The sequence below is a fragment of the Gallinula chloropus genome, assembly GCF_964237585.1.
Source record: "Gallinula chloropus genome assembly, chromosome: 5".
In the NCBI taxonomy this organism is placed as follows: Eukaryota; Metazoa; Chordata; class Aves; order Gruiformes; family Rallidae; genus Gallinula; species Gallinula chloropus.
This window is the reverse complement of record NC_140090.1, coordinates 40,055,989-40,076,954: the sequence shown is the minus strand read 5'-3', so window position 1 is coordinate 40,076,954 and position 20,966 is coordinate 40,055,989. Positions and strand designations below refer to the sequence as shown.

The window sequence follows — 20,966 nt, the reverse complement described above, 5'->3', positions numbered from 1 at the left end:
GAGCTCAAACAACAGTGGATCGCCAGAGCACAGGAGGCAGAGGCGTTCGACAAGCCCACCATGCTGCAGACCCTTTCTGCCCTTGGTTCCCCCTTGGCCTCGGCCCGCTGAAACCCCACAAGCTGCACACGTTAACACGGCCACCTGTAAACGAGGATTCAACTGCAAGAGCAGGAAAAGGTTTCCTCCTGTGAAAGCTGCACTTCAGCTGCAAATGCTCCCTCCTCCCCTAAGCCCAGAAAATTAACATCTCATTTCAGAAAACACAATTTAAAAAAAAAAACAAAGGAAAGAAAAACCCTGGGGAAACTAAAGAGTTCTCACGGTGAATTTTATTTTGTAAGCAACAATATAAACATGTGAATAAGAGCAGGCATCACTTGCAGGGCTGGCCTTTGATCCAGAGTAGCCTGGATTTAGCAACCCTTCAAGAGCAGATGAGGGCAAGCCCTCACCCGCGGCTCCAGAGGCTAGCCAAGGTGCAGTCCACCAAGACCTTTGTCGTGGAAAGACCAATGCTTGAGTATTTGCTATTACCAGATGTATGTGCAATCTCAGAATGTACCTCCCACCCCCCTCCCATCCCCTCCCAGGTTAAAAAAGAAAATAAAATCATACAGCTGCAAACCAGTAAAAAAAATTGCTTCCAGCTTATTGAGACTGAAATGGCCTGTTGGACTATAAACTGAAATATCATTCTAGAGATAACCAACCGGTTGTGACACAAAGTACTGTATTTACAACTCAAAAATATAACTGTTATATACTTTTAATTTATAGCAAATTTAATACATTATTAGTGTTTACAAAATAAATTCTGGACTCGACTGAAACAAGTTCTTTTTCCCTTCCTCTCGCTGTAATTAAGAAACCAGCAAGCTCAAGAGCTGCTTCTGTGCTCCACACACAACTTTTGATCTTGTCAGATGTTGAATTGAAAAATAAAAAAGCCAACCATTTCCTGCATCTCTAAAGCCTCATCGCTTGGCACCTTTTGTCACTCAAGCGGTACAGTTCAAGCCTTAAGCTGTCCTTTAACAAGTTCCACACATGTCTCACGAAAGCTACTCAGGTACTAACCAGGGCACCGGCTAGCATTGCAAACCGAGGAAATATCTTATCCGTACTACTAGCTCACACAACAGGAAAGAGGAAATATAACTACACATTCAATCTCTTATTTCTAACAGCAAAGCTGCAAACTCCGTTGCTTTAAAGTAAGATACTTCAGTAAGTGAAACAGTACCATACAGTTCAAGAAACATTTTTTTTTCTTTTTTTTTTAAAAAAACCAAACATTTTAATAGTATAAAAAGTTGTTTACCGGTGTTTCTACTATAAAGCTTTGTTCCACAAATCAAAAGTGATAAAATACTCAGATATGTTTACAGTGGTAAGAGACTGCAGTGTAGACATTTCAGCTCACATTTCGCTGACTGTTTCCGTACAACACAGACTGTGACTGAACGGTGAATACACACCTATGACACGGAGCAAACTGCAGACACACAGTGCGCACCTGAATATGGAAGTTTACCCACTGGCATGGCAACTACCTTTCTTCAGCCCTCCTTTCCCCTTCCAGAACACACTGTAGGCAAAAACTGCGTTCAGAAACTACAGCCTGTAACTATTTTGACTGCGGAAAAAGCAACTCTTAAACTGAGGGAGCTGCGCAGAGGCAAAAAACCAAACGGATGCACACAGACACACCGGGGCAAATTCCCGAGTTACGTGCAGACTACTTCTCCTTAGATAAAATGACATCTGCAAAAGTGAAAATATACAAAAAAATAGAAACTGTCAAATAAATAATACGGATGTCAATTAAACACACATATAAAGAAACATATTGGCATACTGTATGCAGTATACGGTATATTCATAGAATCACAAGGGCTGGACAGCACTTAATAGGGAGTCACACGTTAAAAATGTAACTCCTTGTCTCTCTGCTCCAAAAGATCTTGCGGTTTCTGGGTATCAAGTGCAACCTTTTACACGGCTGCATAAATCCCGCATTGTATTTCACCTTTGCCACATCTAGGACGCTTTTTCCGTTTAAAAATGGAAAAAAAAAAAAAAAATCCACAGAGAAATCCAGAAAGTTAGAATGGTCTGAATCACAATTTTTGCAGCCCTGTCCGTGCTACTCGGTCTCTTGGTTTCCTACCAAATCAGATTTTGGTAATTATATAGTGTACCAAACCGTAGTTTTTCCCCAACGAAATGGGAGCCAATCATATGGATTCTTCCATACTCTAACTGGCATGTTCTATGCCCCTGAACTGTAGGTCAGTATTACGCTGTTAAGTGTGTTACACAAAGGCTGCTGAAACCATTGGAAGTGATGTAATGATAGTTAAGTGTCAAGTACGTCTGCTATAATACAGAATCAGGGTCTAGGTCTATCAAATGCTATATCCACATAACATTTTAAACCATGAAATATTTTATGTGTTTTCCTTTTTTTTTTTTCTACAAATATTGTTGCAAACTTGCTGTTAATTGTGTCACAAGGTTCGCATTCCTAATTCTCCAAGGATTTTTAATTCAAATGTTTAACAACCATATCTACGCTAGGTACACTTAAAGTAGACATTGAAATTTCAAGTAAAATGAACTGTAGCCACATCTACTGGACTCAATACACGTCCCGACATCTAGATTTACTTTGATAAGTTATACAAATACATAATACATTCTTAAATAATGAAGACCCACAATATTAACTTGTGAGTCTTCCCACGTTATCAAACCACTTTTACAGGAATGTTTATCCACCTGTATTACTGTTCTAGTTTGCAGTGTCTCTTGCTTTCCTGTTTCCACAGGTTACTGTACCAGTTCTTAGGCTTTGGCTATTGAAATCTCTTATTTGAATGAGGCAACACTGGTTATTAAGGCTGGTTTGTTTTTCTCTTGTGAAGTTTCATTCTTTAATATGACACCGTTTTCCAGAGCAGAATGACTATCTTGTGTCTTCAGGTTCTGTTTTTATGACCTTCCTTTCTATGTTGTTAAAAGCCGAATGAGGAAAATCCTTTAAAATACCAAGGCCTTCTGCATTGAGAAAAGAGAAAAAAAAAGATGTTAAAACCACTGCTTGGAAATAAATATATTCTGTTCTTAACTCAAGATAAACGTCCATGAACCAGATGGATACCAACAGCTGAAGCAGTAAATTCTGCTTCCTCCTGCTGGGCTTTAACCCAGCTGGGTTAGAACCACCTCGGTGACACCACAGTGACGAGAAAGCAATCACCACAGATTTACTTTCATCCTCTCCAGAAGCAGGGCTCCCTGGAGATGCACTTTTCACTTGCAATGTGAAAGGGAACTGGATAAAAATCCCCAACTGGAAATTTCACTACGTGAATCTTTCCCGGGGCTGGGACAAACTGCAAACAGGGGTGAGCTACGAATGTGATACACCAAAGCGGAAGATGCGAGATTCTGACCCATCTTCAAAACAACTACTTTTGCATCTCATCTTACAATCAACCTTCTTCCCACTGCATCTTTCCAACTCAGATGGGATTTTATTATCTTTCCCAGAGTTGCAAGAGTCTCTAGAATTCCTGGCTCTATCTCCCTGTGCCCGGTACGAAACCGAAATCACTCATACAGATTTCCCAAAGGATTCTTCCTGTCTTGAATCTGGGGTGATTTCCAAGGGACAGCGCTAACCTGAGGACTGGGACTTTGCCTCGCCACCAGGGTAAAGCCGGATCAAGTCACTGCACAGAGGTTTTCCAATGTGCTGCTCTCCATCAAGTGAAATGTGCTGCAACTGTCTGCTCGGCAGATTTGACATCCGCAGATTCAGCGGTCTTTCACCTGGAATTAGTTCACAGTGAAACACTGATGCATTAAAAGCAAAGTGATATCAGGAGACAGGCAGACACTTAAAGGCACGCTACGAATTCTATCAGCAAAGCGTATCCTAAATTCCAGCGGCTCAGGGAAGATTTCTAGCAAAACACGGCTGATGTAAACACACTGCTCCGCAGACAATTCCACAGGCACTCCTAGAGAGAGACACTCAGCCACACAAAGACCCACCCACCCAAAAAAACCCTTATTCTGCTCAAAAAACCCATGGAGATCTTAGAAATTCCAATTCCCATTGCACAATCCCTTTGAGATCCTAAAAATTCTCACTCCCACTGCACAGTGGATAAATGCTAAAGAAACCTGCACTATGAAGAAGAGCTGGATCCACACACATAATTCCTCCTGTACACTTGTGTACCGCACTGCTCGACCAATATACACAAGTGAAACTCCATGTTTTTTAACGCTTACTCGTATTGACTCTCCCTCTACTGCTTCTCTCCCCCCTGCTTTAAACTACCTAGCTGTTACAAAAACACATACAAGAAGCCCTGCTTGTATTTCTTGTGTTTGTAACATTTTGTCTGGTTTCACAACAGTAAAAAAAGAAATCCAAACACAGAGTGCTCAAAGGAAACAAACACTCCTAAAATTAATTCAAGCTAAGGAATAGCCAGTTGGTAAATCAAAGAGATAACCACAAAACTGCAAACTTTTTGAAGAATAACAAGCTACTATGAACAACACTAGAATCTGCTTAGAAGCAAGCAATTTACATAGCCAGCTCCCTCTGGTTCTGTTCCTAGGCTACCCAAACAGGTAAACAAAAAGGGGTACCAGCTACATTATCTGCTTCACTGTCAGTATCCGCAAAGCAAGAACATGAATGAAATGCAACTATTTCAAAAACTCTGTATTTTCAAAACCTAGGACAAAGCTAGAGCCAAGTTCTGCCCTTGAGAACAGTAGTGCACCCTCCCTTCTTCCCTCCCCATGTTATCCACAGGGAAAGCAGTTCGTCCATACTCATCAGAGTAAGAGAACAGAATCCGACTGTACATCTGATTGCATTTGTACATCTGATTTCATTACTGAGACTCTAAGCACCTCAGGGCAGAGATCTTGTCTTGTCCGTTCAGTGTTCAGCGCTCTGTTGGTGCTAGGCTAGATAAATAACACCACTGACAAAGGTTGCATAATAGCAAGTGTATTTGCTGGCAGCAATGCCATGCCTGGAAGCTACCATACCTTGTCCATCAGCATTATCTAATGACACGCCATTGGGGCTGTGCTCCTCTGAATTCTGTCTGTAACACCCTGCGGAAAGACGTCTCTCTAATGCAGCCTGGTTGCAAAGAAACTCCATCTGTTTTGCCATCACCTTTTCCGACTGCAAATAAAGAAAAAAAAAATTCTCTCTATATACATACATATAGCGAGTCAAAACACAGGGAAAAAACCAGTATCAGATGATCAGACTAACAGCCTAGCTATAGGTTTTTGTTGACTCACATGTACAGATGTGTGCTTTACAGTTTCTTCAAAACTACCGAGCAAACAAAATATTTTTGCACCCATAAAGATTCTGAAACTGTACATCTGAGTCACTTCAGAACACTTAAAATGCAAGCTGCTGTAGTTCATCCACCCAGAAAAGCAGCTTTAAGCTCTGTTCTTTAAAAACACACAGAAGTCACTTTCTGCACTTTAGGACTGCAGGTTAACGTGAAGAGAACCTCAAGAAATGTGTGTCCCCCCCCCCCCCAAGGTATTAATTATCCAGTCAGCTCTGTTCAAATATATGCCTTCACAAAGTATTCCAAGAGCAATGGCAACATCTGCTAAAAACTTATGCCAAGATTTCACCAGACATCTTGGAATCTTTATTTTAGGAAACAGCACTACACAAGCTTCAAAATCTGCCATTCTGAAAGTGTGGGATGACAGTATGTTTGTGGGGGATAAAGGTGTGAAATGTCTGTCTAGAAGAAGAACAAGACCTATACACCTCTAGAGAGTGAAATTAAACAATGCAGCGCAACGTGGGAGGAAATGGCGTCTGAATGTTTGTCATTGACTTTAATGCCAAGAGAATTCTAACTTTCGATATAATCTTGTTCTAGAGAATGTAAATAAGCATCTTAAAAAGAAAAATCACAAGTTGAGAAAGTTGATTTAGAAGAACCATGACGAACATAAGAACAGAAAACGTACCAACTTAACATCTACAGTCGATAGGAAAACATTCGCTTCTCCTTCGGGTAATGCCCTAATTGGGTCAAGCAGCTGAGAGGCCTATTCATGCGGAGTTCTTAACTTTTCTTGGGAGATAGCAAAAGCCCTGACTTCCTACAAAACTCTGCTTACTCAGCACAGTTCAATAGTTTGCAGACACAACGACAGCGTTGACAGACCAGCAAAATCTCTTGCACAGTCACGACCCTGACAACAGGGTAATGACATGACTGATTACTTACTCTGGCTTAGAGCTCATCAGGTTCTGCAGAGCAACGGACACTGACAGCTCAAGCTTGGTCTTGGGACTTAGGTAAAGAAACTACTTTCAAATAGTGTCCTTTCAAGCCTGCTCTGACTCTGCTATTCTGTCAATTTGTGAACTGTAAACAATTTTTAAGAAGGATAAACAGTTTCTCACTCACGCCACCTTCGTCGTTTAACGGAGATAAAACCAGAATTTCTAACTGCAACAGTGCTTCTGATCACTGCAGAAAATACATCAAAGCTTCAAGTAAATCTCTAGTCCACTGTTACAAAGCAGTGACCAAGGAAAGCTTTAAGCATATGGAAGATGAAAGTAAGCTTGCAAAAATCAAGTCCCCTTAATCATGATGTGACATCAGAACATGTAGCACAACTGCTTTTTGATGTCTCGCAGAAAACAGATTTCTGAGACTGTACACTACTTTGCAACAGAAGAAGGTGAAAGACAGGGTAACACATCCAGTCTCAGAGAACAGGAGCATAGCTCCTAAATGTCATACGTGCAAATTCAGTGATTACATTTGCCCACATCAGCTACACAAAATAAATCTGTTGCAATTTAGCATGAAATCCCTCCTTGGCAACAACTGGCAGTAGGAGATGCCTATTTTGCCTCAAGGCAGGGATACACTACAGAAGAGACAAAGAAAGAATTGGAAACCTGTCTTCATTTATAAAAAAAAGCTCTCTGGACACTCAAAAACCCTGCCCTTCCACCGGGCTAGACGTTACTTAGAAAGGCAATTTATCCTCTCAGATCCAAAGGTTCACTATTTCCTTTCCTCTTACAAGAAGTGTCAGAGGACTCCAAGATCGCCTACTCTATTCCTCTAGACTCGGCAACTTGAACTTTCTATTTATAGCCAATAACACAAGTAACACAGCACACACTGTACCAATAGTACCCTACTTGCTTCCAACAGGCGATCACAAATTTCCAAGCCTACTGCACTAGACCTTAGCTCCTGGGAACTCGCAATGCTAAAGCTGTAGCACTATGTCAGAACAGTTTCAGAAGGTAAGCCCAAATTAGGAGTGATGTAATCACAACTAAGCTAGGCAGCCTTTGAAAGCTGGCAGTAACTGCTTTAGTCATCAAAACAATACATTTAAATCAATGTACAAAGGCATGGCCTGTATTATTCAGCGTGGTGTAGTTGGTTTACCTGGGAATTAAGCGCTGTTGAGTCTTCACTCTTTCCTTTAGCCAAAGCAAGTGGCATTTTGTCTTGCTGATAGAGTGCCTGGACTGTGTCCTGGAAATCAGGATAACCATCCTATTGGAACATAAGGAGAAACCAAACACCAAGAGGGACACATTATTGATTTTTCTTTACCCTTTCTGAATACTCAAAAGAAAAAAACAAACACACACCATATTCCTGAACTTCTGTGAAAATGCTGGACTGCAACTCACATGTTTATGGGGGATAAAGTGCTATCCACTTCATTTATCTTTGTGCATAGATCACACCCCCCACAACAACAACAACTGCTGTGTATCTCAAATGGCACACAGGCAATCCTATCTCATCGTTCACAGTTCCAGGTGAATCCAGACTCCTGTTGTCACTAACATTAAACTAGTTTACATTCAGCCTCGCCAGGCAGATTTAGGCCTGTGGTTTTTGTCACTCGTTGCATACAGCAGCTTTGGAGATTCTTAAGAAATCAAGTTTAGATGTAGTCGAGAATAGGGCTCAGCAGCTGGGTATACTAACCTTGAGAAACGGAGCAAACCCTCCTGCAACGCAAGGTATTTCACACAGAACCTCTACTAGTATTGCAAAATGAAATATCACCATTTTAAAGTAGTAAAGACTTCACATACTATGGAAAATCACGATTCAATAATTCTTCCGCTCTCAAATGCTTATGACATGCAAATCTCTTTTGCTGCTTGCATATGTACCAATAAAGCAAATAAAGTTCCTGTGAAAGCCTGCCAGACTCCATTAAAATAAATTAATCATCGAAGCAAAGGTTCAAGATGAGAAATCTATCCTGCTCGGCATTATAAAAGGAAAGCTCACGTAAACCAGAGGAACATCCAGAAATGGTTACAAAAGCGTGCTATAGGTGACTGTGTTAAAAAATGTGAGAGGAAGCTAGAGATATTAACACAGACCCAAACCCAAAGACAACATCTGTCACCAAGGATCTGCAGACCCAGGTATCAAATTAGGCATATTCTCCTTGTAGTTTCTAGAGGCACATGAATGCAAATAACATTTTGTACAACAGCTGGACAAATGGGTTACTGCACAGGAACAAGAAAAGTAACCTTTCCAAAAACACACAGGGGAAGGGCTACAAGGTCCATGCTGTTCTCAGGCTGCCCACAGAGCGGTGGTCAGACCCACATCAGGTGGCCAGACCCTTGGTACAACATTATGCCAACACAGCTAGTCTTTATGCTCAGGGGAAAGGAAAAAAAAAAAAGGAAAGGAAAAAAAAAATAAAAAAGAGACTTATCTGTCTGAACTCTGCACATTGCTTTTATCCACCCAACATACTCCCTCGGGGAAAAAAATAAACGTGATAAGTATGCAAAATTTCATAAAGCAGGTAAATTGCCACAAACCCTCATCCTCCAGAAACAAAGGCTCTGCCGTGCATTTCCATGAGCACTGACCATTTTGTAGTTAGACCTGAATTTGTTTGGGAGAGGAGAACGATTATGTGTAGGAAGATGAGAAACTGAACACACAAAAACCTATCACTCAGGATCCTATTTTTGCAACAAAACAGGTAACACAGCTCTCTAGCATATCTGTGATCACTTGCTGATACGAAAACCAACAGCTGTTTCCAAAAAGCGAGGCCGGCTGCCCACCGCCATGACCCATCAGTCACACGGGTAACTCCTGGATGATGAGGCAGTTGTGGATCCCCTTCCCACCGCCAGCTGCTGTTCCCCCCGCTCCGCCCCCTCAGTAAGGGCTGAGGAGGAGCAGGCCAGGCCAGGCATGACCTGCTCTTTGCCAGGTTTGCCTGGAGGTTCCCTCTCCCTCTGCGGTCAGGAGGGCCTGCACACGCAGAGCAGTGTTTCTGTTTCACCATCCTGCTGCTCAGTTGTTTTTCCAAGTGGCTTCGTGCAGCAGATGTTCTCAGTCCCACATGTGCTTTTCCGCTCCCTCTAATGACATTTTTCCTATGCAAACAGTAGCTTCTACTGCTTTTGATGTTTTTGTGAAAAACACAAATCCCACACTTTGACTGGTTTTCTTTTCAAACTTCTCAGATATGGTGGAGGTGGGTTTTTTCTATCCTCTCCTTCCACCCATACGCACACCAAGGGAAGACAAGGCGCTTCCTTGCAGCCTCTGCTCAGGTCTAACTGCCCATGGCCCCTGACTCCCACTGACCATTGTGAAATTAGCTTTCCCAAGCTCTCCCCACCCCTCTCCTTCCACTGAATGGAGACACTGACACACAGAGAACAATTCCTTGATACCACAGACAGCAGGAATATTTTTAAACCTCTTTCTTTGCTCTCTTGGCTGTTCATATGATTCTGAAGGGGAACCTCCTCAACCCCAACATAAAGCAGCGGCCTCTCCCTCCATGACTTCTGCATGATACACCTGTGACTTGCTTTGCTGTCTACGTTGGTGCCACAACAGCTCATCGCTTTGAGCAGTGCCGGTATTGAGTCACAGAAGATGACAAAATAAGGGGTGCCCCCGCCCCACAACACCTCTGTGGGAGAGATTCTTGCTTGGCAGCAGGATGCACCATTTCCATCCCTGCTCGCCTGGCCTGCTCTTCATCCAGAGCAGAATTCGAAACTACAACCCCTTTGTTATAACCTGCTTCCAAATCCCAATTCACTCCATTCCCATTTTCGCTCCCTCCACACACCTTTAGTCTGTCATTTGCCTGGAAATTTTTCTCCTTCTCTCTACACTTCACTCCCACAGCTCGCCCACCCACTCTACGAATAAGAGGGGGAGAGCTCGCAGGGGAAGAGAAAGGCTTTTACAGGTAATTTGATGTAATTCATGGCATATTGTTTCTTTGTAATGCTTGTGTGAGTTTCATATTTGTGAAGAGGATAAATTGACAACGGTGGCTGTAACTCGGCAATGTGCAGCCTGCATACACAGCTCTACTCAAGGGTGACCTTCAGAGTCTCTCTGGAGGCTTTTCTAAGTGTTATTATATTTTAGGAAATTAACTACTACTTTTTTTTAAAAAAAAACTAATCTTTTACACTAAGCAAACAGGGGGCGAAGTCTTTCCAAATTCAAGCACTAGTATTTCAGACCATGTTTTGTGGAGAAAATAATGACTAACGAATAAGGGAATGGTGAATCAAGCTACAGAGTTCAGCCTCAAAACAGAAAGGCAAAATGACCTTTACAAAAAAAGAAGAGCTAGTTACAACAACAGATCTCCCATGTTCATATCCTCTGCGTGATATTAGCATGATACTGAGCTAATAGAGCCATGATGAAATATTACAACTTTAAAAGCAGGATAAGGATTTCTTAAGCAGAAGGAAAATCTGCAGCAATTGCTTTTTTTTTTTTTACCACCACCTTTCTAAATCCCCTCCAAATCCCCAAACATCCTACTGAAGGACTTTTTTTTTCTTCCTAAAATGAAAGCCCGAAGAACCCAAAATCCCACTTTTAAAAGTGATCTACTACGTAGGGTTGCGTGCTTTTTATTTCTTTGAAGAAAAGTCCTTGATTTATAGTGTCCCTCAGAACTGTAACATACTGAAGGAATAGTTTACTCCTCAGAAGACTCCCAAACTTGTAAGGAAAAAAGATATCTATTGTGAAAACACCACCAGTCTCTGCATAATTAATAATGCTGCTATTATTAAAATGAAAGATTACTTCATTTAGTTTAATTTTCAGTTTCTTATTTTGGGAAAAAAAATTTCTGAAATAATCTGTACAGTTAGGACATGAAATTTTCACAAGCATCTTAAAAGATGACTGGTACTTTCACATAAAAAAGAAACCCAAGTGCCCATCCTCTCTCAGAATTACTGACCTACAGGGTATCTAGAGAAGGCAGTCCTTCCAGACTTTTAAGATTTCACCATGCAGAAAATAAGATCACACACATCCCCTAAGGCTGTCCAAATCTCCCGCTCTCCAAAAGCCTAGTTACAGCCTGTGTTTTTCAGGATTTTAATTTTACTTTTTTCTTTCAATGAAGATCCCGTGGAAAAAAGCACCTCCCTTGCAGTGTGTCATTTTTGATACTTGCTCATCATCAATTACTACTGAATGAAAGAAAAACTTCTTAACGCTGAAATCTAAAAAGCCAGTGAAATCCTATTTCAAGCAGAGAAGCAGCAGCTCCTCAGCAGCTCTCATAAATTGGGACTAGGCTGGACAAAAGAGGGGACACTCAAGCATCCATCCTGCAACACTCTGGACAAGGGAGACAATGCTGAAGGTGGTTAAAATCATTTAATGCTGCTTTTCCCTGCTCTTTTTTGTGGGTCAAAGAACAGCATAGGTCAAAGCAAATCCAAACACATGCAAATTATGTTCCTGACTTAACAAAGCTATCAGTAAATCCTCAATGTGCATGTGTATTTTGTATTATATACACTCCAACTACCATGGTACACAGGCTGAAGGAACTTAATAAATAAATAAAACCTACTGGCTCCTCTGTACATATCTGTATACGCCTTTTCAAAGGTAAGTGCCCTCACCAGGGCTTGCCTCACAGGAAAAGTCCTTTGTACAGGTGACAAAGCACCACACTACTAAAAAAAACCCAAAAGCCTTACATTTAGTGCATCATTTATCACAGGCTGATTTACATATGAGAAATGCATTCCACAATATATGGAAACCTTCTTCTACTGTTAAACAGAGTATCACGTATCTGTGTCACACAGAAATCTAGCTCAGGCATAACTTACATTCTAATGCACATTTAACCTACACCTTTTGGAGTAGACATTACAATGAAAACAACCCACAGCACTAAGGATGAACTAGATGCCCACGTAACAGTGATATAGTAATTTCTTTTAAAAAAAAATATGCATTAACAAGGAAGATCTGTTACTCTTAAAAAGTATATAGGCCTATGTCCTTAAAGTATTTTTTAGCATTAAAAATGACTTTTTAAAAGGTCTCAAATTTATTTTCCAGCAGTGGTAACGGCAGAACTACATATGTGTTACTCCTGCTCTTCTATCAAGAAACTCCTGCCATCTCCCTGAGCTACACCTTGTGCAGGAGTATACATTAGCCACGTATACACACTGCTACAAAACCCTTTTTCTTGAGATATACAGCATTTAGTTAGCTTTTGACTTTTCAATATGATCAGTTTTATAATTTCCACTATCAACCCCCTTATCCAGAAGTCTGGATTCTGGACATGATCAACAGCTGACTCAAGAAACCCCCATCTCAGACTTATCATACCACAGGAATACATTCAGTCCCTTCCTCCTCCTCTGAGTGCAAAACGGAGAGAAACTTTACCATAAAGCAAATCCTACTCTTTACCCCTGCTCCTACAGGTTTCGCTATCAAGCACTTACATTTGCAGAGAGGATGTTCTCCCCCTCTCTCTCTCACACCCATCAACTGTCTGTCAAATGTTTTCCTGACAAATTTCCTCAAGACAGATCCCTTCAAAACAAAAGTGAATTTCTGCATGCATAGGTCAAAATACCATCACAATACCGTACCTCTATCTTGATTCTCTTTGGTGACAGCTCGTCCCTTTCTCCACATTTAGATCTGTAAGAGAAGACACATTCGCTCTCTGTAAACAGCACATTAACCCTCACCATCAGAAATAATCATGAAAAACAGTCAAGGAAAAAAAAATCAGGCTAGAACAAGTGAGATGCACAGAAAAAGCCTCTGATGCACTTGGACTTGGCACTAAGTGTCACTCAAGTATAGAGGAGCCCAAGCACCTTGCATTGTCCTCAGAAGTGTTGAGAGACTCACACACTCTTCCTCCAAACAGGAAGGCAGGCTACCTGAGCACAGAGAATTACAGAACTACCTTCGGTGCTGCTCACCCAGAACAGGCGTGTGTTTGCATTAATCACTATGGAAGAAAGGGGAGCAAAGAAAACCATAAAGAGCTCCTGGTAGCATAGGAAATTACCTTAAAAGCACACTGCATTCTATATGAAAGAGAATTTAAAAACAACATATACAAAGTATCAAGACTTTCAATGCTATTTACTAATTGTAAGAAAAAGCTGTTAAGCCTTTGCTCCTTTTTGGTAAGGGCAGCTCGTTTAATAGAACAGTAACAACTGAAATTAGGACTGGGCTTCAGTTCTTTCAGAGCAAGTTTGGAAGCCACTCCCTGTGACCTTATCTTTTTCACTCCCTGGAAGCTAACAAGCCAAATCTGTACATGGGAAAAAACCCAACCCAACTGATAAACAGCTTTGGCCACTCTGCCTATTTACATGAATCTTGAAATACGCAAATGCCGCCAATACTTGAAATGTCAGCCTCTCCGATGCCTCTCAACATGCACTAGCACCGCAAAATCTGGAAAACCGGAGAGCGAGTAAAAAGGGTAATTCACGACAGCTAAACCATAGCAGTTTAAAAGCTTTACGACTCAAACAGCATTTTCCCACCCTCCTCAGAAGAGCACTTTGCTAGCTAAAGAGCAAGAAGAAAGTGTCTCTAGTGCGTTAAAAGAAATGCTGTCAGACTGATTAGCTCTCTGGAAATAAAGTCTTCTGAGTTAATTAAAAGCTTACTTGGTGGTCCTGTAAGTATACTTGTATGTAACTTCTCGAGAGATTTGCCGAGCTAGTGCGAAGAGTTCATCTCTCCTGGTCAACAGGGCGTTATCTTTTACGCAGAGCTGAGCGGCTGCTTCATTAACTGTTAGCTGGAAATCAAACACAGAAACAAAGATTCACGATTTTGCATACTTTCACCCATCGTGCTTGTAAAAGTACCTGTTCTTCAGATACAGGAAGTAAAATTACCTGTAACTGTATACTAAACCCTGGAGGGGGCCTTCAATGTATTTATATACCCTTACCAAGCCAGACAAGAGACATCACTGTAGCTGGTGCATTTAATGTTCTTTAAAGTAAAGCATTATTGTAAGACTCTCTGAATGCGTGCTGCTTCTGCCTTATCCCAGCATTAATTAAATCTCAGTATAAAACAGTAGCTCAGAACGTTCACAGTGTTTGGCTCCCAAAGTCTGGTTTACAGGGAATACTATTTTTATAAACGCAATATGCCCAGGACTTGGGAAGGGAAAAAAAAAAAAGAAAACAAGAAAAAAAAAAAAAAAGCCCTGACAGTGTGGGTACAGATGGCTTTCCCTGGTGAATACAGCATAAATTCTGTAGAAGGTGATGGTTTAAGAAATGATTAAACTTTTTTTTAGCTGTGATTCTCACCCTCGTGTTTGTGAAGACTATCTTCAGACATGAATGTAACTTGTTTCAAGGATGTTTTCCTGAGCCTGCTGGGACACATTCCTAGTGCCTCTGCTGCTGGCAATAGAGGGAAGGAAGAAAAATCGAAAGCCTTCAGTTAAGGCTCAAAGCAGTTCTGCTGTGCTCCTCAGCAGCCCACTGGAAGCAGAGATACTGCCATGAGTTATACCAGCTAAACAACAGTGCTGCCCAAAAAGCCTAAAATGAACGGCACAAAGTTGTTACCGCAAGGAGAGACCCTGAACCTGAGACGCCGGAGACTCCCCACTCCTTCCAAAGTTGTGCTCCACCAGACTACTACAGGTGTCTCTTCGAAAGTGCCCGCGACTCTTCTACTCCTTGTTTCTGGAAACTGAGCGGCTCTGAATGGGCCTAGCTTCTGGCAGATGAGCACAGCCCAGGCTTCACTGCTACTCCCAACAATACAGTCCATATGCCTCAGCCAGCGAACATTACAGAGCAGCTTGGTTTGCTGTACACAGCCAGCACACTCACCGTGGTCTGAGATGTGCCAGCCCGAAGCCTTGAGGCAGCAGCGCCAAAACCTACTGCACATCAGTGCGCAGGGCGATGGGGCTGAGGACAGGCCGGACCAAGCACCGGGACACCAAACCCACGGCTCGCCCAAGACAGGCTTTGCACAGAAGCGGGTGGAAGGTGAAGCTGTGTGCAGACCAGCAGGCCAGCAGTCAGTGTCTCTCGGGAGCAGGATAAGCCACTCGCTCCTTTACTCCGCTGCCTGCCCCATGCCACAGAACGTTCGTTACCTGCGAATCAAACCACAGAGGCCAGCAACTCATCCAAAATGCCCCACGCTCTGTCCCGGAAAGATGGGAGCTGTCCTAAGCCAAGAGCACACCATGCTGTCCTTGGTATCATCCAAATTAGGAAAAAAAGAAAAGTATTTTTGCCTATTCTGCCTCATGTGACGTTTGTTCTCCAGGGAGGTTGAAAAAACAAAAACATGCATGAGAAGAGCCGAGATTCTCTCCGCAGCCTGCACCCGTGCAGTATTCCCAATAAACCCTCTCAAGGAACTGCTGCTCCTCATGTTTCATAAGCATTTTTGTCTGCGTTTAGCACAAAAGGCTCTGACCTGCAAAGGGCACTTCCTGCGCTACCCGCATGCTAATCAGGGTGCAAAGATGTCTCTAACAAGAGAGCTGGGTATGCTGCCTGATCCCTTAAGTCTCCGTTCAGACAGGAAAGAGAACTGCACAGAGATGGGATGCAGAAGGGTGGGAAGTTTAGGTATAATCTGTGAAACATCGCTACGTTATTATGTGCCTACAATATAATGTACTAAGATAACAAACTATTACCCCTTAGACAGGAACAGTTGTTCTACAGTGTCTATCTCTTCAGAAAAAACACTGGGGGGGATTGATGGGGGGTGAATACAGAAATAAAATATTAATACAGCCCTGATGAAAAGAATTACCATCCAAAGCAGGCATTAATTTCTTGAACAGTGATAGCTATTACTTTGCAGAGGGTGAATAATATGGCTAATGCTTTCAAAATAATTTGAGATGTTTTTTATCCCTCAGTAAAGTGTTGAAAGGTTGCAAAGAGCTGAAATGACTGAAAATGCTTTGGTTAGTTGTAGGCAAATGCTGTTTATCCTAATGTACGAGAAAAGCCAAATGTTTGTTTGTTTGTTTTTCCTGGTTTCTTCTTTCGGGTCAGATCCAGACTTACTGAATTGAAGCGCATCATGGCTTCCTGCCTTTTCAGGAGGCATAGTACTGCAGAGAGAAAGTGTTCCATGCCTAAAAATAAAGATTTTGTTTGCTGAAAGCCTTAACGTAGCACAGGCTCCTCGGAGAGGGATAGGCATACTCCTATCTGATGAGGTTCATAAATTCCCCCCACCAAAACACACGTAATTAAATGCCAAGCCCTACTGTTTTGGTGACTCTGCAAAAGAAGAGACCAAGCTAGATGAAATTTATTACTTGCAATTCTTATTCCTGCTTCTCTCACTAGTAAACTGGTTTGGGGGTTTTTTTCTTTTTTTTTTTATAGGTACCTCGACAAGCACTGAAATACTAACATGCAAATTACATCTGACTCAAACACACACAGGTCACCGAGTTCAAGGGCATGACTAGTACACATCTCTCCCTCCAGTCCAACTTTCAAATGCTCTTCCTGCTCAAAAAGCTGTGCAATACCAGGACAGGATAACAGGATGGATGAAGGACAGTACATTTACTCAGTTTGGGACGTGCATGAAAGATTCTGCATCAGATTTTATGCTAGATTAGTGGTTTACACAGTTAAGCCTACCAACAGCACACACGCTTCCAAACCAGTGCAGTGTCTACAGCTCCCACTGGCCTCCAACAGCTGCTCAAGCCCTCTGAGACATGCCAGCGTTCACATTGAAACAGAGAATCTTCCCCACTAATCCACCAATTCCATCGAGTTTGAGTTTCACATGGATGTAACACCACTCTGCTTGAGGAGTCAGATACCCTGATCTTTACACTAAGCAGCTACTTAAGCTTTTTAGACTCACAGTGAGGTTTATTCAGCTGCTCATTGCCAGCTGCAAGGAGAAACCTTGAACTGCAAGGCAAGAATGACAGCCTTGGAATGCGTTAACGTGTGCAGGAACAGTCTCTGGACAAGCAGAAACTTACCTCTCTGGTTGTTTAAGGTCCTTCCTTCTGAGCAGCAAATTGCTTAAGCCATCAAAACCAAAAACCAACTGAAGTTGAGTTTACAAAAGGCAAACTCTGGTTTAGCAGATTTTGAACAAAAAGTAAATCGTCTCATTGCTGCTATTTGTGTATTTTCTGCTTTAAAATGGAAACGTAGAGAAAACTGTTCAAAACAAAACTTCATGAAATCCGGCCTCTTTAAGCAAACAGTAAACCAATTATGAGCAAATTCTTCTTCCTTGCTTGTGTGCAGTTCCCATCAAGTTCAGCAAGGCCCCACATGAGTAAGTGAGGCATAAGTCAACCACATACGCCTTTGATCTTGTGCCCTTAATCATAACTGCGACAGAAATATTTCCTAAAGCCAAACCATGCTCTCATTCCATTTTTAAACATGGTTTTACAACGATGCTCTGAAGATCTGTAGTGCAGTACTACAGAAAATTAAAAAAGCAGACCAATCATCCTTTCTTCCAGTTCTTTGCCATCCTGCTCCTCCAAACTACACCACCCCCCCCAAAAACACACTATTCAACCCTCCAGCTCTGCAGAGCCACTCCTGAGCCTGGCGCGAAAGCTGTCCCCAGCACCCACCTCCCATCATGCTGCTGGATGCCAGGGAATTATCCTACAAGAAGCCTGCCCAGATTTCAGAGCATTTTCTGCAGCCAGTACCCCAGAGAGACACATGAAAGCACAGACTGCACCCGCTGCACACCTTGACCTGTCTCCATCCACAGGTGGGGAGAAGCCCCTTTCTCCAAACCCTGACTCTGCAGCAATGCATGCAAGGCATCTACACAATTAATCCTCTCAGATCCTGCCTCCACCTCATCAGCAACTCGCTCCGTTACGAGAGAGGCTTCCACAAGGTCAGGGAACTAAGACGGGATTTGTTCTTGCACACGGGATGAATTCACAGATTACAGGCATACAACATACAGTCACCAAGCACCTGAGTGAAAGTTGCACAGCGAAAACTCTGTGGTAGAAACATGGCTGGCTGCTGGCAAGTTCCCTTGGAAGCATCTCCCCAGCCTGTAGTAAAAGCCCTAGTGAAGTCACTGCTGGTGATGTGCAGGCACCTTCTAAATGTAAACACACAAACAAAAATGTAAAGAAATACACCTTGTTTCCTTCTGCCCTTCTACTGAGAACCAGAAAGAGAGCCTAGCCTTACGCTATGGATCACATACCTACAAAACTTCTTGAAGCAAAAAAAGGCTAAAGCCAGTACAGTTTTTTTGGCACTCCTGTAACATAAACATTGCCTTTCCTTTTGGGAGCTAAGCCTCACATGCCAAATTTTAAATCCAACTGAAGTTTTGCAATCACTGTTAACTGTGAAAATGCTGATGCAGCACTCGTATCAGCAGCGCTTTGGCACTGCTTTGAATTAATGTTTGTTCTCCTCTTGTACTGTACTTAGGCACTGAGGAACTATTCCCCACACAGACACACCTATTGCGTTACAACACATGCAGCATGAGCCTCGAAAAAGCCAGTAGAGAAGTGAAGGAGGCCCACGTGGACTTTTAAGGACAGGAGGGGACAGATGCTATGGGGACACTGAAGGACAAGCCTTCAAATTGCAGCCACCTATCGATGCTGGAGACAGTTCTTCCCCTTCCTCCTCACATAGTCTGCACTTCACTTGACCAGCTTAAGACTACTGAGCCCAAATAACCTCACAGGCTGTATAATTAAGCTTCACCCCAATTCACAAAATAGTTCTACCCCACATGGGTTAGGCACCTCATCAGCAGAATCCTTTGGACCTCAAAGGCACAAGCTACAGAGCAGGGTCTCAAGGTGAGGACAGAGGGTAGTATCCAAGGCAGGCCATCCTGTTACCAGACACAAGTGATTTTAGTTACCCATCTTCCAACCAACCAGCCTGCTCTCAAAGCTGCAAGGGAACACCAAGACAGGACTGCTCTGAAAACGTGCCAAATGCCTAGAATCCCAAGGGCCCTGCTCAGTGCCATCCTGGCTTGCTACCTCAGTGCCAAACTGCTTAAACCCTCTGTCTGACAGGCCGCACCAGTGGCCAAGCAGTCTGATGACACCACATTGAAGTCATCAGCGCAGACATGCACCCAGGACAGCGTACTTCTACTGCACCCAAGACTTCCATCCCAGGGCAGGACTGCTTGTAGCTCCTGTAAGGCATGTGACTCTTGTCACCTGGTGAGAAGCACCCATAACAACAAGCGTACCCTGCCAACAGCATCTTGTAAAGAAGTGTAGGAATAGGCGAGGAAGCCCGCTGCCCCTCAAGGGACTTTACCTCGTGAAGGGTGAGATGCTTGCCATCCTTTCTTTTAGAGTCAAATCTGCCATATATTGCACTGTACTTCCTGATCTCCTCCTCTTTGTGAGGGTCCTCGTCGCTCATCTCAAAGATGTGACCAATCATCTTTGCCAGTTTCTTATTTGTTTTCAGTAACTCCTTGACTTCATTCGAGTCACTTTTGGGCAGGGAGGGAACCATACGTTCCACGCATTCAGCAACTGACAGAGCAGCGGCAGCATCCAGGGTCTCACTGTTTTCCTTTGGTGAAGCTGGAGAGCCAAGGTCAGCCGGGGAAAGACTATGCTCGCTCTCTGTGGTGTGGTGTCCTTGCCAGAGTCTGGGCTCACTGCCACTCTGCAGTGACAAGCTCCCCACCACGTCTGATTTGCTTGTGCCCACGCTCTGCACGCACGTTGTGGCAGCACATTTTGGAATCTTCAGGTGAGGCTCCCTGGTGCTGCTGTTCCTTTCGTAGCTGCTGCAGGATATTCCCAGCCACGCAGGGGACCCTTCTGGCAGCTTATATATTGGAATGCTGCTGACCGGTAAGGAGGTGAGAGGCTGGTTAAAGAGACCAGGGTTTGTGACCCAGTCCCTCAAAGCCTTCTGCAACCTTCGGACGTGAAGTGGCTTGCTAGCCATGCCTACCAGAGCCATTATCTCCAAAAATTCCTCTTCACCTGCTTCGCAGAGCTGCTGGACATCATCACCACCCTGCTGAATGAAGGCATCGAAGTAGAATAAGAGATTTGCTTTTTGTAGTATTCGATACAGCTGCAATTCCCCAAGGGTTCTGGGTAGAGCTGACGCCATCACGGATGACAGAACCTGCAAACAGTAAAAACAGAGAGAGGATGAGCACCAGAACACCAGTGCCCAGACCCATTCCCCCCACTGCCCAGACCCATTCCCCCCACTGCCCATCCTTCTGTAAGACTGTCAGCTCAGAGGACAGAATTTCTCTCTCTCACGTATGGCAACGAAAAAAGGGGGTGGTAGCTCTATTTTTTGACTAGTTAGCTTAATGGAAACATTTGTAAAAAACAAATCAGCAGATAGTTGCATTGCACCTACAAAAAAGATGATTCAAACATGAAGCCAGCTTGTTTTCAGCATTCCCACTTCATGTTTGTTCCCAAGAATGTCATTCAATATTGCTCATTGCTTCTACTTGACTTTCTTTTGTATCTTCAGATCAAAATGATCGCAAAACACGCAGAAGAATCACGGACTA

At 42.9% G+C, this 20,966-nt stretch overlaps 1 protein-coding gene across 1 annotated transcript; it reads right to left on the bottom strand.

The window, feature by feature from the left end:
• Positions 1–320: 320 nt before the first annotated feature.
• NAB1 (NGFI-A binding protein 1) lies at positions 321–20,554 on the bottom strand. Its single transcript, XM_084265256.1, has 7 exons — positions 19,727–20,554; positions 14,069–14,202; positions 13,022–13,073; positions 7,506–7,616; positions 5,086–5,227; positions 3,691–3,840; positions 321–3,063 (listed from the first exon to the last, which is right to left on the bottom strand). The coding sequence occupies exons 1-7, from the start codon at positions 20,543–20,545 to the stop codon at positions 2,972–2,974; spliced, it is 1,500 nt and encodes a 499-aa protein (XP_084121382.1). The 5' UTR covers positions 20,546–20,554; the 3' UTR covers positions 321–2,971.
• Between the last annotated feature and the right edge of the window lie 412 nt (positions 20,555–20,966).

Excerpts from the sequence above, each read along its gene's own strand:
- NAB1 (XM_084265256.1), bottom strand. The coding sequence starts at position 20,545 with ATGGCGTCAGCTCTACCCAGAACCCTTGGGGAATTGCAGCTGTATCGA. Across the intron at positions 13,074-14,068 it reads TATACTTACAGGACCACCAA|ATCTAAATGTGGAGAAAGGG; the intron begins GTAAGCTTTTAA and ends CTTCTCTTACAG. Across the intron at positions 3,064-3,690 it reads GGCAAAGTCCCAGTCCTCAG|AAGGCCTTGGTATTTTAAAG; the intron begins GTTAGCGCTGTC and ends TTCTCAATGCAG.